Below are 25,923 nucleotides of genomic sequence, written 5' to 3' on the forward strand. Positions count from 1 at the left end.
CATGCTCTCTCCCTCTTGCTCTCACTCTTACTTTTATAAATAAATAAAAAATCTTTTTTTTTTAAAAGGAGGAAAGGCTATCTGCATTTAGGATTAAGGCACTTTGGGATATGAAAAAGCTCTAACATCCATGAGAAATTCCCACTCCCCCAGCCACCACCAGGCAGGAGATTCACATTCTCATGAGGCATATTTCTTACCTCAGGGTGAGGGGAACATGGTGATCTCTGCCTAGTAGGATTTCAGAATTGCTATGGACCAGTAACTACCACGTGCCTCCCATTCTTTCCTTTTCTAATGAGTGTGTTTACTGTGGTGATCCTGTCTGGCTCACCAATGTAGGTTGAGTGTTTGTAGAGCAGGTAGAAAACTTGTTTTTTTAGTTCATAGTTTTCTGGACCAAGATGAGCTGCATCTGGACCTGGTAGAGATCACACAATCTAAACTTTGATCCAAATCATGTAATTTTTTGAAGCTTGCAGGGAGGTGGTAAGTGTATGTGGCATTTGATTGATGGGTAGAACATGAATGTTTATGGACAATAGGGAAGACTGGATTATTGTTGAGAAAATATTTGCTTTATTCATCTTCCACTGTGAGTAGAATTTACTCCCCTGCTCTAGGATGCTGAGCTCGAAAGAGTGACTTTCCTTGGTTGATGGACATTAGCATCCCTGATGCAAGCAAAGACTTGAAATGTGCTCTGGTAATATGGCTTTTCCCACTTGCACTTCTGCTGTTGTTGGAAGAAGAACATGTCCTGGGTAGCTTGCTGTCCCATAGATGATGAGAGACACGTGAAACAAATTGAGAGCCAAGCTCCAGCTTGGCCAAGCTAGGAAAGCCAAATTGAGAAAGCCAAATCCTGGCTGATCCATAGACTAAAGAGTGTGAGAATAAATGCTTGTTGTCATGTATGGCGGAATTTGTGGTTGTTTGTCACACCACAGTAGCCAAATAAATATTCCATGGTCAAATACTTTTGAGAAGTGCTGCATAATATATACTTCATTTCAGAGATTTGCAAAGTGTATTATTAAACTGAGGTCTCTGAGAAATCCTTTAGTAAAGACAATTGTTTAGCTTCATATAACCTAGTTTTCCAGACATCTTTGAGCCCCGAATCCTTTTTTTGGTGTGCTAAAAGAAAAAAATTTAAATGTTAGCTGGGGTTTGATCTAATTTTCTTTTCCTAAAAAGAGAAATTCTCTCTGTTGAGAAAAACACCTAAAGAGCATTTTGATTAAGAAATTTAAGAATCTCTAATGTATGATTGAAATTGAAGGTATTAACAAATCAAAACTACAATAAAATTCCACCTTATACCTGTCAGAATGACTAAAATTAACACCTCAGGAAACAGCAGATGTTGGTGAGGATGCAGAGAGAGGGAAACCCTCTTGCACTGCTGGTGGGAATGCAAACTGGTGCTGCCACTCTGGAAAACAGGGTGGAAGTTCCTCAGAAAGTTAAAAATAGAGCTCTCCTACAATCCAGCAATTGCCCTACTAGGTATTTACCCAAAAGATACAAAAAACTGATTCAAAGGGACACATGCACCTTGAATGTTTATAGTGGCTTTATCAACAATAGCTAAACTATGGAAAGAGCCCAAATGTCCATTGTCTGATAAATGGATAAAGAAGACATGGGATATATATATATATATATATATATATATATATATATATATAATCTCGGAATATTATTCAGCCATCAACATAATGAAATCTTGCCATTTACAATGATGTGGATGAGGCTAGAGAGTATTATGTAAAGTGAAAAAAATCAGAGAAAGACAACTACCATATAATTTCACTCTTGTGGAATTTAAAAAACAAAACAAAAGCATATGAACATAGGGGGGAAAGGAGAGTCAAACCACAAAAAAGACACTTAACTATAGAGAACACACTGAGGATTATTGGAGAGGTGGTGGGTGGGGGATGGGTTAAGTGGGTGATGGGCATTAAGGAGGGGACTTGTTATAAGCACTGGGTGTTGTATGTAAGTCATGAATCACTACACTGTACACCTGAAACTGATATCACACTATATGTTAACTAACTGGAATTTTTAAAAAAGATTTCAATTATTTATTTGAGAGAATGAGAGAGTGACAGAGAGCTCAAGTGGGAGAGGGAGAAGCAGGCTTCCCATTGCGCAGGGACCCTGATGTGGGGCTCAACAATTTTGAGTCTTCTTCCAGTGGATTGGGTTGCGTAGGAATTTGGAAGACTGGGGAACAGGAGAAGAGAAATATAAATAATAGATTATCTGAGCAGAGAAATCTTTGGGTCTTTTTGGGAACAGGTAGCCTTAAGGCAACGGTGAGGAGCAGCCAGTGATAAATTCCCTGTGATGGGAATAGCTGAGGAATCCCCCTCCCCCTTCTGTCTAGTACCAGGAACCTCTTACATTTTCTACAACATCTTTATTAAAAGTCAATCAGTTGCCCAAATAAACATCATGTTAATTTTGCTTTAGAGAATGAAGGAATACGCAAAAAGGCCAAGCTCTATGCTTGGTGTGATGTGGCTCTGGGAAGGGTGAACAGTCATTGAAGTGAGCATGCATGTCAACAATGCTTTAGTGGATGCAGGAAAACAGAGGGCAATAGTGAGCCCTTGAGTGTCCTTGGAAACATGGTGGGGGGAGGCTAGTTCTAGAGTTTGTTCTGCACAAAAAACATAGGATGTGGCAGAGATTTTAACCCATACATTTGTTTGCACAAATATCTATGTGTTTCTGCACATATTCTAGCATCCCCTGCAGAAGCCATGTGACTGGATGACTAGATTCTGGTCCCTGGGGATGTGGAGGGGAGTGAGGCAGACCACTTCCAGGGGCCTGGTTTTTAGTGATATACTGTATGATGACATTTCCCTGCTCATCCCCTGCATTAACATTCTTTTTTTCTTTCTTTCTTTCTTTCTTTCTTTCTTTCTTTCTTTCTTTCTTTCTTTCTTTCTTTCTTCTTTTTTTTTTTTTTTCAGATTGGGAGAGACAGCACAAGTGGGGATGGGGCAGAGGGAGAGGATCTCAAGCAGACTCCACACTGAGCAGAGAGCCCAACTGAGTGCTTGATGTCACGACCCTGGGATCATGAGCTGAGCTGAAATCAAGAGTCCTAGATGCTTAACTGACAGAGCCCCCCCAGGTGCCTACCTCTTTCAAACATCATAGCTATCAGATGGAGGACAACTTATCTAACCTGGATTTTCTATGGGCAAACATGAACAGATGGTGTGCAAAGCCATTGTGATTTTAAGGTAATTTGTTAATACAGCGTAGCCCAGAGGATTCACCTTTTCACCCAATGAGCTTTGGTGTATATGTGCATGTGTGTGTGTTGGGCAGGGAAATGTCATAAAACAATGTCCTCTTGGGCAGTTCAGGCTGTGGTCTGGGCAGAGACCATTAGCAACCAGTATGCATGGGCCAGACCAAATTTCTAGTCCACTCGCCACTTAACTAATGACCTTGGACTCCTCTTGTCCTTTTTTCCTCATTGATACAAATGAGAAATTATCTCTCAATCCATGGGCTCTAGTGAGGAGAGATAAAGAGAAGGCTTTGAAATGAGGATCCTCTCTGCAAGGATTAGATCTTAATTAAATTGACCTCCCTTCATGTTCTTTTCCTAAGTGGAGGGCAGAGAGAAAAGAAGTGGAATACATCCAGATGATTAAAAAGCACTTGTTAAACCTGTTCCTGGAAGCTCTTGGTCTTGCCCTTCTTTTTCAAGCTCACCTCCTAGTCCCATTGCTGGGTTAAGCCATTAGACATGGAGGCAGAAGGACAATCAATGATACTGCTGTCTTTATTTGAAAGCTTGATATTTTGCTCCCCCTAGATTTTATTTTTGCGTTAATTTTGACTTTTTAATTATCTTACATTATTGTATACCTTGTTTACTGTTTTCAGTACCACCTTAACTTTTGCATACAAGATGAGTGCCTTACTCACCTCACCTGAGTCCTGGACCTGTCTTGTACCACCCCATTATCCCAGGCTGTTCTGACCCTGGAAATTTCCTCACATTGGCTCCTTTCCTGAAGAGTTTTGCCCATCATCCCTGCCCCCCTACCTCTGTCCAAACTATCGCCTCCTCGGAAGTCCTCCCTGATCTGTTCCCCCTATAAGTAATCTTGATTTACACTGAATCCCCATGACACCTTGTGTACATCCCCTTAATTAAGAGTTTAGTGCTTGTAACCTTGTCAGATGGATGATTATCTGTTAGATTGCACATTCCTTGTGGAGAGGCATGTGTTTTCTCTTTTGGAGAGGTCTGTTTCATTTTGTATCTCATGCTCTTTTTAAAGAATTCTTAGCACAGTAATGGGTTAATGAACTATGTGGTGATTTTTTTTCTCTTCTCCTGTCAAAGAGAACAATTATTTTGCTCCCTCCCACTACTCTTATTTCTTTTTCTGAACTAAAATGTATTGAAATTCAGTGACTTGGCAAAATGCTTATGAATTTGGGGTTTAAACAATATTACAGTGTCAAAGATGCAGATTGCTGGCCATGCCAACAGAAAGAACTTGCCAGTTTCTCCTCTGGGCAATATACTAGGCTGTTGTTTTTCCCCATGGTTTTATTTGCTTTTAAGAGAGAGAGTGAGTAAGAGGGAGAGTGAGAGCCTGACACTTAATGAAACATTCCACCCCTAGGGAGGGCAAATTTAGAAGATACAACTTGTCTTCTGAGGTCTTCCTGGGCTTGTGCTTCTGGGTTATGCAAATGAAAACCTTCTGTTTAAAAACACCCTTCTTGTAGGATACGGCCACTATGACAAGGGTAGCAATGGGCAGGATTTCTGACATGGTTCTGACTGGAGAAGTTAGACTAGAGGCGTCTCACTCCTCAGGGCACTGTGCAGAACCAGGATGCAGGACTTTTATCCCTCGTGCAGTGGGCATGTCACAGGGCTTTGGGGGCTGGGACTGGGACCAGGAGCCTCATTAAAAATCCACGTGAGCAATAATTGCCTTTCCTTAGACACCACTTTAGCCACCGAATGGAGACTTTAGAGCTTTTATACCAACTATTAGTGTCTTCTCCTAAAGGGCATTGTGTTAGAGCCAAGAGCCCACAAAAAGAGGCTGGTCTCCAGCTTCTTCTATTCCAGCCTACAACTGAACAAAAACCAGGGTGAGATATTCCTTTTAACCAGATTTCCCAGATTAAGAAAACAGGTTGAGGGCAGAGAGAAGAGAGTTCTTGACAGATCAAAACTTGCAAGGTGGTTGAAGACGAGGCACTGACATTGGGATAGCTACGACATGATTGTTCCTAGGTTGATTCACTGTTTTGTGTGTGAGTGGAGTGTGTGTGGGGGGAAAGGACACTGAGGCCCTAAGAGATTAAGTCACCTGCTCATCATCATAGTTGAGCAGGTATGGGAGGGCAGGAACCACTCAGGCCTCCTGCTGCCAGAGTGGTAGTCTTTCCCCTATACCTGTAGGATGCTCTGAGCCGTGGAAGACTAATGACCTCTTAGGACGTAGAGAGAAGAGGGCTGGCCAGGTAAAGGTGGAGTGAGATTCAAGGGAGAGAACAGATCCAGTTTTCTTGGTTCATGCTCAGTTTAGATCCCCAGATCCAATTTCTTTTATTTATAATTCTACCCCCCCGCTCCCCTCCCCCCGCCCCAGTACATCAGTTCAACTAGCTGCCAAGATCTAATGCTTTAAAGATGATCAAATATCTTCTTTATCTTGCTGCATTGCAACTCTGCCAAGGACTTTCTGTCCGTTAGCACAAAAAGTCCCCATCAGCTTTTGGAAAGGAGTTGACTGCTGTGCAGCTATCACTGCATGTCCAGTTGGGCCAGAGGAGCAGACATGTAATGTGTGCAAAGCCCAGTAATGATACACATAGTGCTTCTGTGTGCAGCGTTCTTCTTAATGACAGTTTTATTTACTGGCTGTGTAGTGTTGGGCATGTGACATCATCTCCTTCGATCTGTTTCCAGATTCATCTGTAAGACGAGGATAATAAAAGTTCCTACTTTGGAAAGTGGTCATGGGGATTAGATGAGTTAATACTGAAATAATTTAGAATAATTCTTTCATTTAAAAAAATATGTATTTTTTTTATTTGAGAGAGAGAGAGAGAGAGAGAGAGGAGGGGCAGAAGGAGAGGGAGAGAGAATCTCAAGCAGAATCCTTGCTGAGTGGGGCATCCCATGTGGGGTTTGATCCCATGACCCTGACTGAAATCATGACCCGAGCCAAAATCATGAGTCAGACGCTTAACAACTGAGCCATCCAGGTGCCCCCATTTAGAATAGTTTCTATCTCTGTGTTTCTATTATTAAGGACAATATCAGTTCTTATAAAATAAATTTTTGGCAAACTAAGAGGCTCTGATTAAGTCAGTGGCTTTCTGTTAAGGAAGCTCCTTGTTAGGTTGAGAATGGAAGATGAAGCCTAAGCATGGCTTAAGATCTCTGTGAATGTTGATTGGTTTTCATGACATTTTTTTTTTTTTGCTTTTAAACATTTTCAGAAAATGAAAATAATCACTTGAACATTTGTATAGAGCCTTTCCCTTTGCAAGGTACTTTGTATCTTATTTGACAACTTCATTTATTCTACAAAGGCATATTAGACCCAATGAAGACAGACTCAAGAGAGACTTTTTTTTTGTGAGATGTATGATCTGACCCTGGGGATGGGAAATATAAGGTGTTTTGCCAGAAGAGGTGGCCTGTAGAAGGCACAGGGATGAGAGAGAACATGGGGATTAGAGAAGCTGCAAATGATCCAGTGTGGCTGAAGAGTCGTGTGAGAGGATGGGGTGTGGCCCCAGGTGTGATCTGTAAGAGGTAAGCAAGGGGCCCAGGGAAGTAGGGAGGGAGGACCCTGTGGAGGGTTTTCCCTGACATGCTGAGGGGTCTGCAGAACATCCTGTACTACCTGTGATGGGCTACCAGAGCTGGATTTTAACAGGGGAGTAAGGCGTGATCTAATTACAGTCTTAGAAAGATTACTCTGGCTGCAATGAAGAGCAAGATTTGGCAAGGAGTGTGTCTGAAGGCAGAGAGAGCTGTTAGTTGCACTGCTGTGGTTTTGATCCAGGCAAGAGATGACGAGGGTTTGAACTAAGAGAAGAACTGTGGTCTTAGAGAAAAAGCAACAAAGCCCTGAGATAGATACTCTCCTGGTAGACAGGATGTATCAGCCCCTATTGGAGTGACTGGGAAATTTTGGTTAAGGACAGTATTATGCTGAGTGAAATAAGTCAATCGGAGAAGGACAATCATCATATGGTTTCACTCATATGTGGAATATAAGAAATAGTGAAAGGGACCAACCATAAGGGAAAGGAGGGAAACTGAATGGGGAAAAATTAGAGAGGACGACAAACCATGAGAGACTCCTAACTCTGGGAAACAAATAAAGGGTTGCAGAAGGGGAGGTGGATGAGGGAGCGGGTCACTGGGTGATGGGTACTAAGGCGGAGACTTGATGAGATGAGCACTGGGTATTATACTATATGTTGGCAAATTGAATTTAAATAAAATATTTAAAAAGATTTTTTAAATGGTCATTTGACTCACAGGAGCTCACAGCTGACTAGCAATAAAGGTGCAATCCTCTTCTGAAATGTTCACATGCATGGCTTTCTTGACATATATGATGACTCTGTCTCTCAGAATCCCCTTGAAGGCAGGAGCCAAAACCAGTCATCTCTGAAGTCCCACACAGCAGGTGGCACATTTCACCCATAACACTGGCTAAATGAACATAAGCTAGAAATCAGGTCAGTCCTATTTATAGCTTCTGACCTGGCTTCTCGTCCTTAGCCGCATCAGGCACCTCCAGCTCCATGGCAGAGAAGAATGTCACCTTGGTGAGCGAATTCCTCCTTATTGCATTTACCGACTGTCCTGAGTGGGGACTTCCTCTCTTCCTCCTGTTTCTATCCATTTATGTCATCAGCCTGCTGGGGAACGCGGGGATGGTCCTTCTGATCCGAGTGGATGGCCGGCTGCACACCCCGATGTACTTCCTCCTCGGCCACCTGTCCTTCGTGGACATCTGCTACTCGTCCACCATCGTGCCGCAGATGCTGGAGGTGCTGCTGCAGCGGGGGGCAGCGTTGTCCTACACCTGCTGCGCTGCTCAGTTCTTCCTCTTCACCTTCTTTGGCTCCATTGACTGCTACCTGCTGGCCCTCATGGCCTATGACCGCTACGTGGCCGTGTGCCGGCCCCTGCTGTATGTCACCATCATGACCGAGAAGGCGCGCTGGGGGTTCGTGGCTGGGGCTTATGGGGCTGGTTTCTCCAGTGCCTTTGTTCGAACAATCACAGCCTTCTCCCTCTCCTTCTGCGGGGACAACGAGATTGACTTTATTTTCTGTGACCTTCCTCCTTTGTTAAAGCTGACCTGTGGGGACAGCTATACCCAGGAGGTGGTCATTGTTGTGTTTGCCATCTTTGTCATCCCTGCCTGCATGGTGGCGATCTTGGTGTCCTACCTGTTTATTGTTGTGGCCATCATGAGGATCCCCTCTGCGGGGGGCCGGGCCAAGACCTTCTCTACCTGCGCCTCTCACCTCACGACTGTGTCCCTCTTCTTCGGCACCCTCATCTTCATGTACCTCAGAGATAACTCTGGCCACTCTTCACAGGAGGATCGGGTGGTGTCTGTGTTCTACACAACAGTGATCCCCATGTTGAACCCCCTCATTTATAGCATGAGGAATAAGGAAGTGAAGGAGGCCCTGAGGAAAGTTCTCAAAAGAGCTGAGTTGTACTGATCATTTCCAACTTGGAAAATCCTGAGAATCATGTCTTCTGCAGTGCCAGTGTTCTGGACGTTCATTATTCATGGCACGCTCAATGTTTAAATAGATGTGTCATGGTACAAGGTATAAAAAGGAACCAGAACTTTTAGTTCCAGAGAGAAAAGAGAAGAAAAGGAAGAGGCTACCTGCAAGAAGATTGGGAGAAGAGCTCTTACTTCCAGGCCAAATGACAAATGGATGTGCAGTTAAATCCTGGGTAATCCAGATGTGGCACATGACAGGTCTGTGACTATAAAACAAGATGGCAGTTGTTGCAGACTTTCCTATGAAAGATCTCTATCATATAGAAATGTTGAAAATAATGCATAGTGAGCTGTTTATACCCAAATACTTAGATTCTGCTATTGCCAGTATATTGTTATATTTGCTTTATCACAGATATTCATTTACCCATCCACTAATTCGTCCTCCAATTCATCTTATTTTAAAAATGCATTTCTCAGTGAGTTGCTGATATCAGTATCAGTACTCTTCACTCCGATACACTTCAGAATTATGTCATCAATTAGGATTCAACATTTAGATTGCATTCATGTTTAATGATTAAAGTAGTAGTTCGATGGTCCAGTTAATAAAGCTGACCCTGCTCAAAGTATTCTTCAGACTCTTGCAGTAGTTTATAGGAGTGCCTGACAGGAATCACCAAAAAATTGCCTAGGATGACATGCCTGTCAACTCTGATTACCACTGGAAGTATATCCTGTTCTTCCTTCTTCCCCACCTGTTCCAGCCCCCACATGTCATATTATTTGCTGAGAATCCATTTTGTGAATTGATACCATTCCCACTGCCCACGAGAGTATCTGCAGTGTGTATATCATCAATATAGACTTTACGTCCTTACAGTTTTTGATCTCAGGGAGGCAAAGCACTGCTGCATTCCACACACAGGTGGGCTGGAGGGTTATCCTGCATCGGATGCCTGTGTCTGTAATAGCTCAACCTGTGTCTGAAGGCTTTCAGAGTCTGTTGGTCTTGATCTTCACTTCTCTAACTCACAGGTGCTCAATCAAGGCACTAAGAGGAACAGGCCACTCACATCTCATTTTCTGTTATTATATTGACCCTTATTCCTGGAAGTCAAACTCCTTTTCTCCCTGTCCCTTGGATATCAAAAGACAAGATCCCAGGCATATGAATGATGTAAACCATCATGGAAGAGAAAAGGGAGGTGACGGTATCTTGCAAACGAGGGATGATTCCAAACTCAGCCAGCCAAAAATGCAGTGTCATACCTGGGATTCCAGTATAGCTCTGCCGTGGTATCTGAAAGTAGGGCCTCCTATGAAACCTTTCTTTTCTTTCTTTCTTTTTTTTTTTTTTTTTGTTATGAAACCTTTCTTAAGCCAAAATTGGCATAAAGCAAAGAAGCAATTACCACTAGTTTATATGGAAAATTTTTTGAGCATTTCCAGATCACCAAAATAACCTCTCCTAGGCTTTTCTGATACCTTAGGACATATCTTGCTAATAGATATGCAGAATAAGTTGAGATAAAGCACAGATGCTCACAGACACAGTTCAGAGTTATGGTGGCTTGATGCTGAGCAGCTGAGTATAGTTCCTGGGGAGGAAGCTTAGTGGGGCTGCTCTGGCTCTTCGGGGTGTCTGCTGAACATTATTTTAGCCTTTTGTCATTTTTTGTAAAAGGGAAAATGCTCTTTGGATTTCTTTCAGTTAGCCAAAAACAGGTCTTTTGTAAAAGCAAAGGGGGGCAACGTGAACTTTTGAAAAGCAGAGAATACCAGTAGCAGGATTTTAAATTGGAAGAAGCAGCTAAATGAAAAGTTGAAGATCCAGGGTGAACTTGTACAAAGGATACTCAATTTAAGATCACCTGCAGTAAAATAAAACACATTAAAATCTTCAAAGATGTTATGTGTATTTCTAGAGGACAGGATGATTTAAAATATATATTATAATTGTCATAAGAAATACTTGATCCATTTAATGGTGGTTTGTCTGGTTATGAAAGCCCAGGTTGAAAATCTACAGCTCCACAAGAGGGATGGTTGATAGATAGCTTCCATGTCAACTGTGTTATAGGTGGTGGCAAAGGTTAAGGAAGGGCTTAGAAAGCTCAGATCAGTTATGCGAAGTTTCCTCCTGATTGAAGAGACAACATGGGATCTGTATGAATAAGAGCAGTATGCCAAATAGCTATCTGCTCTCTTGGAATCTTCTGGAAGGCATGGAGCACACCATGAATTGAAAGTAAATGCTAAGAGAATGAGCTGCCAGGCCTAAGGAGACAACTCCTTCTAAGCAGGGGGAATTCTAAGCAGGTAGTTGAAGGCTGCTGTTTAAGAGGAAGGGGCCAACTGAACTGTCTGTAGGAACTAGTGGCCATAAAGCCCCAGTGTTGTATAGGGGATGTCATACACTTTTTACTCTATATGGAGAGCTCAGGGACGGTCAAGAAAAATGTAACTGGGTGATGGGCATTAAGAATGACACGTGATGTGATGAGCACTGGGTGTTATATGCAACTAATGAATCACTGACCTCTACCTCTGAAACTAATGATGTACTATATGTTGCCTAATTGAATTTAAATTAAAAAAAATATCCTGAGGTATCCACATATGTATAGAAGTACAGACAGAGGGCAGCCCCGGTGGCGCAGCGGTTTGGCACCGCCTGCAGCCTGGGGCGTGATCTTGGAGACCCCGGATCGAGTCCCGTGTCGGGCTCTCTGCGTGGGGCCTGCTTCTCCCTCTGCCTGTGTCTCTGCCTCTCATTCTCTCTCTGTGTCTCTATAAATAAATAAACAAATTCTTAAAAAAAAAAAAAGAAGTACAGACAGAGTTAAACTAGGTATTTTTATTTTGTTTACTTATTTTTTAAAAGCAGGCTCCCCTCCCAGTGTGGAGCCCAATGAGGGGCTTGAACCCCTGACCCTGAGCTCAAGACCTGAGCTGAGATCAAGAGTCAGATGGTTCATTAACTGAGCCACCCGGGCACCCCTACATTAGATATTTTAAAAGAGTAGTTGGGGATCCCTGGGTGGCGCAGCGGTTTAGCGCCTGCCTTTGGCTCAGGGCACAATCCTGGAGACCCGGGATCGAATCCCATGTCAGGCTCCCGGTGCATGGAGCCTGCTTCTCCCTCTGCCTATGTTTCTGCCTCTCTCTCTCTCTGTGTGACTATCATAAATAAATAAAAATTAAAAAAAAAGAGTAGTTGATAACATGAAGGTTACCTGGTTGTAAATAAGTGTTGGTATTTTCTTACATCTTGCTACATCTTGTGTTGAAGTCATTCAAATAAAACAAACTGTGATTCTTTTTGTTGAGATATTTTAACTTTAAAAGTCCTGTTTTAATAAAAAATATATAGTTGATTAAATCATTCAAAAATCTTCATAGAGCATACTATGCTATTCAGACCAGAAAAGACCATCTGTGGGAAGGTTCTGAATGTGGCTGTAATACCTAAAAGGGTAATAAAAAAAGGTCTTCTGGAGAGATGTTGGATATCCAGCTCAATAAGGGGTTGGTGAGTATAATACTCTACCCACACTCTCCTGGTCTCCTGCCTGGAACTCAGCTGGATGCCTCCCCTAACCCTCCTCAAGTGCCTGCCAGAACATGGTTTCCTTCATGAAGGAAGGAAGCCGGGTCCTCCAGGAGCTCTCAAAGAAGGGACTTATTGGTATCATGGGCTCTCTGGTGGCTTCAGGAGACTCTCCCAGCCTTTTTTGCTTCAGACCTGAAAGAGAGGTCCTGGGGACCACACTGCTTGGTCCAGGAGGTGGAGAAAGAAAAACCATAGCTCTTCTAGGGGCAGCCCCAATTAGTAGATATTACCATACATTGATTGCAGTAGACATGAGCAATAAGGCATAATTTGCAAGAAATCAAGAAGGGGCATGATTCCCTCTTGATCCCCTTTCTTTGCTTTCCATTCCTTTGCTTAAAATCAGCTTGTGTGGCTTTCTTTTCTGGGGACCAGAGCCTGATAGAAAGAATGCTGGGTGGTGACTGTCACTAACTAGCTCTGTGTCCTTCCATAAGGGAATTCCCAATTCTGTACCTCAATTTCTCCACCTGAAAAATTGGGGAGAGGCTGGAATATGAGAATTCTAAGAGCCCCTCTGTGGTCTGACATTCTATATATCTGGCCTTTAACCCTATTAAAGTATAAAGTATTTGAGGAGAGGACCCACATAATGCATCACCACCCACTTTGTTTGATAGGGAGCCCTCCCTGAGCAAAGGTTAGGATGAGTGAGCACCCGAACCTAAGTAATGGAGAAGTGTGGGACTGGGCCTCAAACCAAGGAAGGTGGAGTGGCCAGAGATGAACTCTGCACACTTTGCATGGGCCTTAGGTGGTCAGGATGTCAAGCTTAAAGACATCATCAAACAGCAATTGTCTTTCCAATGCTCTGTTGATGGTAGTTAGATCTGTCGGGAGGATATAAACATGAACTGTTTAAACAACAGCGACACATCTGCTTCCAGCTCTAATGCCTCTTGCTTCCCCAAGTTGGTGCTTAGAAGCAGACTAGCATCCCCTCTTATCTGGGAATCTGACCCTGAGTTCACATGAGCACTTCTGCTTCTCTGTAGAGCCCATCTTTCTGGATTCCACTGACTGGCCCTGAGGTAGGCACCTGACCAACATTAGGCCAATCCTGGTACCTTGTCCCTTGGCCATATGACGTCTGAGGCCTTCCTTAGAATTTTTTTTTTTAACTTGGCACCAGAAAAAGTGATTTTCATCTTTTCTGTGGTGGAAAAGCTGGGGCATGTGAAGGGTGGACATAACCATTGGCCATTTTTTTTCTACTTTGTGGAAGAAGTTGGGTTGGGAAAAACTAAAGCTGATAGTCAGAGACCATTATGGACACTAGAGAAATTTTTGTTTTCATGAGAGTTACCAGTCCCAGTTGTTCCTAATGTTTAGCTGCACCCTCCTCTTCACTTCCCAAGATTTTAAGAGTCTTGAAGTGAATTCATTTGTGTGTTTCAGCCATGTTAGGTGCTGGGCTTCTGTGGCTTACCACTGAGAAGAAAGACTTCATCGAGAAGCCCAGAATGACTTTTAGGATCTCATTCTCCACATTTATGAGGAGCTTGACTAGATCCCTAAAGTTCTAACTCCACCATTTTGGGAAGTTCAGATATAGAAGCTCCAAGAAAACTTTGAGACAACTATCAAGGAAGCAGTGGCAGAGACTTGTACCAGGGTTTAGGAAGGGCAGATAATGCATTTTTAAGAATTAGAACTGAATCATGAAAAACTCACTTGATTATCTGGTCATCTTTATTTGGGGCTTTTTCTGTATTTGGGAGAAGTAAGGAGGCACTGGGTAAGGTGCCAATTATCCAGTTCGGCCTTGAAAAGTTATGGTTGGAAATCAAATGAACTAATCCAACCACTGACTATCTTCCCATTTGGGGACTGCAGCCTGTTTGCCTATAAATTGGAAAGCTCAGGCCATTTAACTTCTAATGTCCCCTGTAGTTCTAGATCTTATGGGATCCTCTAAAAATCTGGCAGTTCCACAATATGTAAAGCGAGGGTGGGGAAAACAATGATGAACTGTCACATCAGGATAAGTGCTTCCAAAGTAAATTTATGGGCCCACAGGAGTCCTTAACCTTGAATTACTGGCATGAGATCCACCATGGGTGGTGGAAGATAACAGAGATGGATCCCAGGGTAAATACTGAAGACATGTCCTCCTTACACCCAAACTTGTCTTCTTAACGCCTCCTGCAGATTGTGAGATGTGACTCCTTAGCCACAAGAAACAGATACCCACTTAAAGTAGTTCAAGAAAAGAGCCTTTTGGAGGAAGAAAGGATTATTCCTGCGATGAGCTCAGGTCAAGTTTTCTCCTCATCCAATCATCTGCCCTTAGAAGGGTGAGGTCATATGGGGTTGAGGGCAATGCTGAGTCCATCCTTTCTCTGGGGCTGTGATACTGCCTGGCCAAGTACTCTCAGAATTTTCTATGATAATCTGCTTACTCTGCAATATAGGTCCCATTCTAGGGCCAGTCCTTCTTTTCTAAAAGGCTAGAAAGAATATAAAGACCCCAAATATGGGGTTCAGAGACATCCTCATGAGGGTTTGCAATAGAGTATAGAGGTTAAGAGTAGGCATTCTGGAGCCAGACTGCTTGGATTCAAACTCTGGCTCTGCCCCTCACTTTGGCAGTATTGATGATCTGCTTCAACTGTCTGCCTACAGGTTCTTATCCCCTTAAAATGAGGATTGTAACCGTACCTAACTCATGGAGTTGTTGCATGGATTCAATCAGCTAATTCATCTATCTTTCTTTTTACCTAATTATCTATCTATCTATCTATCTATCTATCTATCTATCTATCTATCATCATCATCATCATTTATCATCATAGAAGAGTCAGCTGGCTTATAGTAAGCCACTTACATGGTCTTTTATTGGGCTATTATTATTCTACTGGATTTCCCTTTCACATTTTGGTTCAGCTACCACCAAGCCCTGAATTTGTAAATCAGGAGACAAGTTGGTCATATCTGTAGTTCTCAGCAACATACCTCTAAACTTCCCCTACTGTATTATATAGACCCCAATATTCACAAGTGTGACATTTGGGTCTACAGTCTTTGAGGTCCATTCTGCTTCCTGAGGCTGGCCTCATGATGACTAAAGTCTTACTAATTATCTGATGGTAGTTTAAAATTGTACCATAGCTTCCTGAAAGTAGGGTTCTGATGGTCTCAGCAGCCTATTTCTCCTGGGGAAGAAGTGGCTGCAGGAGATCAGCCATTGGACCCTCTTCAGAACTGAAAGATAAGTCTTTTTTAAAAAGCTCCCGAGGAATCTGTCTGGAAGGATGCTACTGCCTGCCTGACCCCCTCCCAAAGTCTTTCACAGTAGGAGCCATTGCTCTTGGGGCAGCCAGTCTGCAGAGACTTAATGGAGCCAGATTTCGAGATGATGAGTCATCAGGAGATGCCTTTTCTTGGAATGATTATGGCTTTGCTGTTTGGCATTTGGTCAACTGCTGAACTTTTTCAGAGCTGTAATGCATAAGGCGCATCCATCCCTGGGAACTCAAATTCTGCAAAGTTGCTAATCTGCTCTCAGTGAAAACAAGGTTCTGTGGTCAAATATTTTTGGGAAACAGTGGGTTAAGAATGTTGGCAAGGTTTCTTCTCCTTTTTAAAATAAAGATTTATTTATTCACTCCAGAGAGAGAGGGCACATGTGTGCATGGGGGGAGCAGAAGGAGAGAACCCCCAAGCAGACTCCCTGCTGAGCACTGAGCACAGAGCACAAGGTGGGGCCAATCTCGCAACCCACAAGAACATGACCTGAGCTGAAACCAAGAGTCAGATGCTTAACTGACTAGCCCCCCAGGTGCCCTGCATTGGCAAAGTTTCTTAATTATAGGACCTCATGGATCATTTAATATGCTGCTATGCTATATGAATTTCCACATGGGCGATACAGTCTGCAGGGATTTTCAAACCTGTGAGAACAGTAAAAGTATTTTCCTCCCTGGAACCACCTGGGATGCCTGTTAACAATGTAGAAGTCTGCTCCCCATGGCAGCAGAGGCACTCTATCAGAATTTCTGGAGGTGGGATGATAGTATTCATGTTTTAAATAAATTCCCTGGGCAATTCTTATGCACCAGGAGGACCAGTTTGAGAACCAGTACTATGGAGGAGAGCTCAATCACCATAAAGAATTTGCTGTTTGCCTGGTAGAAGTTTGTTTACCACTCACACATCTGCCTCCCCAACAATTTTTCTCGTGACTCCCCATTTGCATGATTCTGTTTCTGCCAAACAGTGAACTTTCAGAGTCACCAATTCTTGGTGATGGAAAGTAAAAGCTTACACTTACAAAACAGTCTCCTTTTGGGATCAGGTCAGAGCTGGCTAGAGTGGCAGTGGGCAAATCCCTTGACAAAATTCCCAACTGAGATATAGGAAACCTTCAAAAAAGCACATTCCTTTTGGCACAAAGCAGAAATGTGGCAAGACCAGGAACCAGCCCCATTGGATGCTGCTGAGTGACAGCAGGACGTGGGATGTGGGTTTTGGAGTTGGAAATTAGAGAGACATCCTCAAAGATCTTAGACACCTCGCTAGAAGTCACATGAGGATAAATTGCCTTTCCCTGGAGACTCCCCTCAGGGACCAATTCAGGCATGATGCTGGGGCAGTGAATATAGGAAGCACCGCCAGCAAGGTTTACTCCTGGATCAGAAGCTCAGCAAGAAAGGCTAGCCCCTCTAGACCTGTTATGTCATCTGAGTCTGACAAAGTCCCAGGAAGCTCTAGTGTCAGGGATTTATTATTTTGCCAAAGGTGAGAGGAAAGAGAGAGACTCCATGAAGTGAGGACAGACAGGTCTGGAAGCCACCTCACCTCACCTTGGTTGCTATGATTATGGACTCATGCTGTATCATTGTTTATTGAAAGGGAACACAGACAAGGTAAATGAAGTTCAGAAAGGAAAAGTGACTTGCTTAGGGTCACACATCTTGTGTGGGTGATCTAGAACACAGGTTTCCTCTGGATCGGTAGGTTGCCGGCAGAGGTAATGCTACATGAAGGAGGAAGGCATTAACAAAGAGAGATTCAGGTGATGATGGTCCGTGCCCAGCCTTCAGCTTCCAGATCTAACTTCTTTCCTTTGCTATTTTTGCTAATGGCTCTGCTCCATATTGGCCTGGCCGCTGGTGCATCAGGTAATCAAATAGAATCAAAGTCCTCCTTTACATCCCTGTTCTAGAACCCTAAGGACTTCACATCCATTAGCTGAGACTCCTCTAACAAGCCTAAGACACCAGAGTGCAGAAATATTTCTGCTTTCAAATTTGGATGCTATTATCACACTACTGCTGTTTTCCAGGATGGTGAGAGCAACCAAATAGTGCTTACTGTGTTTTGTTAGGTGCTGAAAGGAGCTTATGGTGGTTGTTTTGCTTCCAAGGTTATTGCTAGTACTTACAAAAAACAACAAGCGAAAAACCCTTAATAAGCCAGCCACCCCTAATTAGGATAATAGCTATTTGTTAAACATGCCTGCTTTTAGACTGAGAATAGAAATATTCCTACAAGCGGAGCCCATTGCTGATTGCTAATGGGCTTTTTAAACTTTTTTTTTGGTTCATGCTCCTTTGTTCGTAGAATATAAATTTTCCTTCCTTAAAACATTCATTTAAAATTTTAAATAGCTACCATATATGTATGCAGTGCTTTTAGCTTTCCAATGCACTTTTGCATCTGTTTTAATCTATGCATTAACCTCATCTGGTAAGTAGGGCAGATATTATGATCCCCCTCTGGCAGAAGAGGAAATTGAGGTTCAGAGAGGTTAAGTGCCTTGTTTAAGATCAAACAGCTAATTGGGGACAGGGTTGCAAATACAAGAGCTGACTTGTAAGTCAGGGAATCGCTTGCTGTCCATTCTTAGTGTAATCGAAGCATTCATCACTTTTTATTTTATTGTTTTTTAGAGAGGAAGAGAAGTGGGGGAGGAGCAGAGGGAGAGAGAGAATCTTAAGCAGACTCCACTCCCCCCGCCTACCAGAACCAAGCCCAGAGGACGTGGGGCCCGAGCTCTTGCAGCTGAAATCATGACCTGAGCCAAAACCAAGAGTTGGATGCCTCACCTACTGAGCCACCCAGGTGCCCGACTTTTTATCTTACCTTATAGTGAGCTCTGTTTTTGTCCATTTCCAGTTAGACTCCAAACTTTGTTCGAGTCTGGTGCCTCCCCTCAGATACCCTGGTTAAAGCTTTCTTACTTGTGATGACTTGCACTTGCCTCCAGCCCCCTCACCTGCCTCTCCTGTCAGTCCTCCGCAGGCACATGGCCAGGAGGAACCACACCATCGTGACCGAGTTCTTCCTCACTGCATTCAGCGAGCATCCTGAGTGGGGGCTTCCTCTCTTCCTGCTGTTTTTGGGTTTTTATGTCATCACCTTGTTGGGGAACGCGGGGATGGTCCTTCTGATCCGAGTGGATGGCCGGCTGCACACCCCGATGTACTTCCTCCTCGGCCACCTGTCCTTCGTGGACATCTGCTACTCGTCCACCATCGTGCCACAGATGCTGGCGGTGCTGCTGCAGCGGGGGGCAGCGCTGTCCTACACCTGCTGCACCGCTCAGTTCTTCCTCTTCACCTTCTTTGCTTCCATCGACTGCTACCTGCTGGCTCTCATGGCCTATGACCGCTACGTGGCCGTGTGCCGGCCCCTGCTGTATGTCACCATCATGACCGAGAAGGCGCGCTGGGGGTTCGTGGCTGGGGCTTATGGGGCTGGTTTCTCCAGCGCCTTTGTTCGAACAATCACAGCCTTCTCCCTCTCCTTCTGCGGGGACAACGAGATTGACTTTATTTTCTGTGACCTTCCCCCTCTGTTAAAGCTGACCTGTGGGGACAGCTACACCCAGGAGGTGGTCATTGTTGTGTTTGCCATCTTTGTCATGCCTATTTGTGTGGTGGCGATCTTGGTGTCCTACCTGTTTATTGTTGTGGCCATCATGAGGATCCCCTCTGCGGGGGGCCGGGCCAAGACCTTCTCTACCTGCGCCTCTCACCTCACGGCTGTGTCCCTCTTCTTCGGCACCCTCATCTTCATGTACCTGCGAGGTAACGAGGACCAGCCCTCCGAGGGAGACCGAGTGGTGTCAGTGCTCTACACAGTGGTGACCCCTCTGCTGAACCCCTTCATCTATAGTCTGAGGAATAAGGAAGTGAAGGAGGCGTTTAGGAAAGCTCTGAACAGGCCAAAGGCTTCTGGAAGGACCTAGATGGACTCTTGCCAAATATGTCGTTCCTTCGTTTCTCCATCCTATCCTTAAGTAGCACCTACTTGGGGAAACTTTCCCAGGCAACTCTACTTAAAATTGCACCCGAACTTCCCCTCTCCACTTCATGACTTCTTATTCTATGAAATACTTGCCACCATCTGATATACTATATGCTGCATATTCGATGTTGTCTCAATCTCAACAATTAAAAAGTAGACTACATGAGGCGAAGCATTTTTATCTGTGAGATTCATTTCTGTGGTGTGCAGTGCCTAGCCAAGCACCTAGCACAGCACCTAGGACAGCACCTAGTAAGCACGTAAAAGGCACCCAGTAAATATGTGTTGAATAAATACATGACTCTCAGGTTCCAGAGTCAACCTTTGTGTCCAACCTCCTTAGTTCTCAGTTTGTTTGTTTGTTTTTATCCGCCAAGTGTGTTTACCTACTTTATAGGACTAGATTCTTGAGGATCCAACGCATGGACCATGTCTGTCTTATTTGCTAATATCTGTTGAATGCTGTACACAGCATTTACTTAATGAGTGAAGTAAAAATATTTGGCAAATCCAAAAGCTGTCTACAAAGGCAACCTCTGTTTTGATCCAAAGGGATTTTTCCAAATCCCATCATTTATTCTTTCATTGTTTCCTTCTTAATGTTTCTGTGGATTTTGACTAATAATAAAAAATTATATATAGTAACTAACATTTTTCAGACAGTTACCACCTTCTAGGAATTGTGATGTGTGCTGCAGGAATTTTCTGACCTCTCACCACGACATGGGGAGGCTTAGCTCTGTTTTGTAGGGAGAGGAGGCACCAGAGATTCAGTGAGGCTGAGCAATTTTCCCCAGGACAGGAAGCAAGTGGTTGAATGGGGCTTCCAGCCCAGTGGAGCCTGAGCTCTTACTTGCCATACACGGTCTGCTTCTACAATCTTCAGTCACTCAATCTGGAATTTATTGTTATTGCACATTTATTTTTTCTTTTATCATGAAAAGAAAAGATACAAGTCCAATCTGTAAAGGTATCAGGCAGTCAACAGATTTATTTTGCAGCCCTGATGTGCTAGTATTGCATGATGTGAGAGCAGGTGTCTGTATGTGTGTGTGTGCGTGGGCCTGTTGTCGTATATGAGCAAATGACGTGTGTACGTTAAATAAATGGCAGCTTCTTGAGCTTTAGGAATTTTCATTTTAAGGACCTACAGGACAAAACTTTTATAAAAGAGTTGGCTGGGCATGTTTAGGAGAAGATATAGAGGAAAAATTGCCCTGGGAGCCAAGAGATTTGAGTTTACACGCCAGTCTTTATATGTGTTTTTGCACAAATCACTTAGAAGCTGCAGAATGGGTAAAACAACCCCACAGAGTGCCTCTTGGGGGCTGTTTTTCCAACATTAACTGCCATGCAAATGTTCCTCTGACACCTCAGCTTCTGTGGCAAGGGATAGAGGCGTTCGTGTTGTAGGACATCTCAGGGTTTGGCACCAAAGTGTCCAGGCTGTCACTTCACAGCTGTATGACTTCAGATTAGTGAGGGCCTGTCAGTCTGTTTTCTCAACTGTGAAATAAAACTTATTGAGCATTTACTCTGAGCCTGGTTTTATGTGTATCACATTTATTCTCATGGCAACTCGGTGCATGTGGGCAACAGGAAGGTGCTGGGTGAAGTTCTGTAAACATTAATTAGTGTGATTATGGTGATTGTCCCAGGGTTCACAGCCCAGTGGGCATCTGCGGGCCTCTTCATTTCAGAGCTCTCTGGAACCTCTCTTCTGGGCTGAGATCAGCCTTGGGTCCAGACACCTCCAGAAGTGGAGTTCACTAATTTTTTTTTTTAACTTGGCTCTTAAAGGAACATACACTTAAATACACAAATTAATGCTGGGCACTATGCTAAAAGCTTTATGTGAATGATTTACTTTAGTCCTAACAACTTGAATGGAAAGTCATTCTGATTGATCTCATTTAGCAAAAAGGAGGATACAGAAGCCAAACAGGTGATACAACCTGCCCAAGTTCTGCAGCAAGGAGCAGCTGACCAGAGAGTACCTTATCTCAAGTCTCACTCCAAAGAGTGTGCTCCCAGATGATATTCTTTGGGAATTTCCCCTTCTGTCCCTCCCAGGCTCCAATTCTCAGGTTGGAGAAAATCATTTCAGAAGCATCTGGATTTCTGTTGCTTCCAATACGTAGTTCGTAGTTCCTCAGTATGGTGCCTCTAAGCAGTCACCGACCTTGCCTTCATGTCTTTCTTGTCAATCTTCAGTAATGGCTTAAGAATTCAATATTTCTTTCCAAACACTGACCAATTGTTATTTTTTTACCATTTAATATGTATTTAATTATTTTTATCTATCATCTATCACCTATCTGTCATCTATCAAATCCAATCTCTGCTTCTGTGTTTGGTTTTCTTAGATTCCACATACAAGTGAGATCATACAGTGTTTGTCTTTCTCTGCCTGACTTATTTCCTTTCCAATACAGTGCTGAATAGAAATTATGAGATGGCACGTTCCTCTCCTATTGTTGATTATAGGAGAAACTTTCACCAATCACTATGTAGGGTTTTCATAGATACTTTTTGTCAGCTTAAGGGAGTTCCCTTTGATTCCTAGTTTGTGAGAGTTTTTTTTTTTTTAATTATTAATGGATTTTGAATTTTGTCAGAAGATTTTTCTTATTCACTAGGATGATCATATAGTTTAATTTTGTGCTTTTTTTAAAAAAGATTTTTATTTACTTATTCATGAGAGACACAGAGAGATAGGCAGAGACACAGGCAGAGGGAGAAGCAGGCTCCCTGCGAGGACCCTGGGATTATGACCTGAGCCAAAGATAGACGCTCAACCACTGAGCCACCCAGGATCTCCTATTTTGTGCTTATTAATAGGTAGATTACATTGATTGCTTTTGGAATGTTAGGCGATTCTTGTATTTTTAAGATCAACTGTACTTGGTTACAATATAGTATTGCTTTTATTATAAAAAAAAAAGTAGAAGATGTTCTTGAGCATTCTTGGTTGGTTAAAAAGATCACAGATGGTATTGCCTAAAGCCATATGCCAGTTTTAAAAGGAGATTGTACTTCTGAGTCATCTAAATTCCTCTATTAAAAGGAGAATAAAGAGAGAAAGGCATAAGCAATGGAAGGAAAATGGGAACAAAGAAGAAATTTGAGATGTTTTCATCTTCTGGGAAAGTGTTGTGCGGGCGGTGGTTTCCATGTGGATTGTTCTTCTTTTTTTTTTTTATTGGAGTTTGATTTGCCAACATATAGTATAACAATAACACCCAGTGCTCATCCCGTCAAGTGCCCTCCTCAGTGCCCGTCACCCGGTCAACCCATCCCCCTGCCCACCTCCCCCTTCCACTACCCCTTGTTCATTTCCCAGAGTTAGGAGTCCATGTGGATTGGATTCTGAGGTTGCGGGACTGGTAGACAGGTTGCTGGGGATGACTGCTGCCCCGGGGTGATGAGCAGATCACAAAGGAAGATCAAATAGCTGATGGTTTGGCTTCTGTGATATTTGAAACAGATGATCCCTCTTTTTTCTTGGAAGAATTTTCACTTTCTTCCTCAGTCTTCCTGACTTGACTTTATTCTAGTTTCCTGCCTCCCCAGCTCCTGCTTCTCTGACTTCTGTGCTGGATCCATATTTCTAAATGTTAGAGTCATGCAGGGCTTGGTCATAGGTCTTTCTCTGTCTCTCTGTAGTCGCCCCTAGGTAATTTCACCCAGTTCCATGGATCAAATACAGAGAATATTTAAATAAAATTCAAAGTCTTCTCAACCATCAGAAAGGATGAATACCTATCATTTACATCCACGTGGATGGAACTGGAGGGTATTATGCTGAGTGAAATAACTCAAGCAGAGAAAGACAATCATCATATGGTCCCACTCATATATGGAATATAAGAAATAGTGCAAGGGGCCATAAGGAAAGGAGGGGAAACTGAGTTGGGAAAAATCAGAGAGGAAGACAAACCATGGGAGACTCCTAACTCTGGGAAACAAAACAAATGGTTGCAGAAGGGGAGTTGGGTGGGAGATGGGGTGACTGGGTGATGGGCACTAAGGAGGGCACTTGATGGGACGAGCACTGAGTGTTATACTACTGTATGTTGGCAAATTGAATTTAAATTAAAAAACAAAAACAAAAAAACCCCAAAATCTTCTCCATGGCCTGAAACGGTTCAGCCAAGTTGGGTCCCGAGCTACCACCATGACTGTTTACCTCCCTCATCCCCCTAGTCCACCTGGCTCACTGTTCTGTGAGGGTGCCACCCTGTTCCTGCAGCAGGATCTTTCTCGCCTACTCTTCCCTTTTCCTGGACTGTGTTTACCCAGATCTTCTCATGGCTCACTCTCTTATTTTCTTCAGTTCTCTACTCAGATTCCTAAGAAAGGCCTCCCCCAACTCCTCTCCTTTCCATCTCAAATAGCTAGCTAGTCCATGCAGGGTCACTGTCTACCCTCTGACCCTCCTTCACTTTTTATCACAGGCCTTCTTGCTACATCATAGTATGGCCATCATTTATTTATTCATACATTCCCTGTCTGTCGCCTCCTCTGTGAAGGAAAAGCCAGGAAAGCAATGATACTGTCCTGTTTTGCTTTTGACTCTCACTAGGTACTCAGAACTTACTTGTTTAGTAAATAAATTAATGCATATCTGCTGACTCTTTATGCATTAGGCTTTTTTGTATGTGCTTATGTTTATTAGAGCAATTAATTTTTCTATTTCGTATTGTCGATAGTTATCCACATTTCCATCTTTATGAATTATGGTAAAGGTCTCTTAAAAGCCCAGGCATCTTTATTTTATTTTTTAATTTTTATTTTAAAAATGTTTTATTTAAATTAAATTAGCCAACATATAGTATAACACTCAGTGCTCATCCCATCAATGCCTTCCTTAGTGCCCGTCACCCAGTTACGCCATCCCACCAGCCTCCTCCCTGAATCAGGTTTTACAAGTCATGCCTACCACCATGTGTGGATTTTTTTTCAGTTTGTTTTTCTAAACATTTCTCTTGCATTTGTGTTACCTCCATTTAGGTGGCAGGGATTTCTGTTAATTTATTCATAAGGCCACAAATTGGCTTTTTTCAGGTACGGCTAACACAAAAGCACAAGAATAGTATAAAGTTCAGTTGACTGTGCTTTGCGCAAAATCTTTATGTATTCTAAAATCTAATGACATTAATTATTGGCTAAATATTGTCTTTGTTTATCCAGTCTTACAAATCACTTAAAATTATTTTTGTGTCAGTTTCTCTCTCTGGTTTGTGAACGCACCGAGGGCACAGACTGTGAATTACCCATCCTTTTAGTCCCAGGGCCAGAGCCTGGCAAATAGAAGGTTTATCATAGATGTTTGTTGGGATGACAAATACAAGAATCTTTTAGGGGAATTCGGGCATCTAGGTCCAGATGTATGCCTCTTTTCTGTGAAAACTTGTCAAGGCTTTCATAAAAATTTGCGGTTCTTTATTTTCTTAATCATTTGTCTTTTGTGTCTTAAACTTAATCCTAATTCACTTCCTCAAGCAAAATTCCAACTTGCATCCAAATCCATCCCTACCAAATTAGCTTCCCTGTTACTCACTGAGAATGGAGCTGTGTCTTAGATTGGATAAGGTTTGGAGCCTAGGAGCTGGAGGAAATGGAGGGCTGGCCCACAAGGATGATGACCAATTCAAACCATATTACCTGGTTATAACCCTGCTGGTTGTTATTCTATCACATACTGGGCTGGATGAAACCGGAAGAGAGAAAATTACAGATCTGCCCAATTGATGTTTCTGTAACTGAGAAGATTCTGGAACCATGTTAAGCATGATGGTGTAAGAGGCAAGATAGTTTATCTTTCTTAAAATAAAAAAAATTATTTTTCTTCCTAGAGTGACAGTCAGTGTAAAATGTTAAAGCAATAACAGTGTTATGTAAATCCCTGCATTTTTTGAGACAAAACCCACTATTTTTGTTACATACTGTTGTATAACAAACCACCCCAAAATGTAGGGACTTAAAACAAGGACAGTCATTTTACTGTTACCTCTCACAGTTCTAGGAGTTGACAGGACTCAGCTAGGAAGTTTTCACTTGGGGTCTCTGGTGCTGACAGCCCATGTGGACACTGGATCAGCTAAATGTTCTCTCACTCCCATGATGGAGACTGATGGGAGTCACCCAGAGACTCAAAGGCTGAAACAGCTGGAGCTCCTTGGGCATCTCTCTCTGACTCGCTGAGACCTTTCCACATGGTCTCTCCAGCATGGTGGCTTCAGAGTAGTGGGACTTTTTTAC

The 25,923-nt window shown here is 43.0% G+C and overlaps 2 protein-coding genes across 3 annotated transcripts in view; both read left to right on the plus strand.

The window, feature by feature from the left end:
* Positions 1-25,923, plus strand: part of LOC140612799 (olfactory receptor 9Q2-like) — a 90,158-nt gene that overhangs the window by 47,640 nt on the left and 16,595 nt on the right. The window contains exons 3-5 of one of the 2 annotated variants that reach the window (XM_072790904.1): positions 2,997-3,272; positions 18,300-18,471; positions 18,642-21,137. In XM_072790904.1, the coding sequence (XP_072647005.1) occupies positions 18,447-18,471; positions 18,642-19,600 (984 nt within the window). In that variant the 5' untranslated portion in view covers positions 2,997-3,272; positions 18,300-18,446 and the 3' untranslated portion in view covers positions 19,601-21,137. Of the gene's footprint in view, positions 1-2,996; positions 3,273-18,299; positions 18,472-18,641; positions 21,138-25,923 lie in introns of those variants that run through there. The other variant, XR_012013928.1, reaches the window with a different exon arrangement.
* Positions 7,830-12,131, plus strand: LOC140613446 (olfactory receptor 9Q1-like). The gene has a single exon (XM_072791967.1). The coding sequence runs from the start codon at positions 7,843-7,845 to the stop codon at positions 8,776-8,778; it is 936 nt and encodes a 311-aa protein (XP_072648068.1). The 5' UTR covers positions 7,830-7,842; the 3' UTR covers positions 8,779-12,131.

Source organism: Canis lupus, chromosome 21, assembly GCF_048164855.1.
Source record: "Canis lupus baileyi chromosome 21, mCanLup2.hap1, whole genome shotgun sequence".
NCBI lineage: Eukaryota > Metazoa > Chordata > Mammalia > Carnivora > Canidae > Canis > Canis lupus.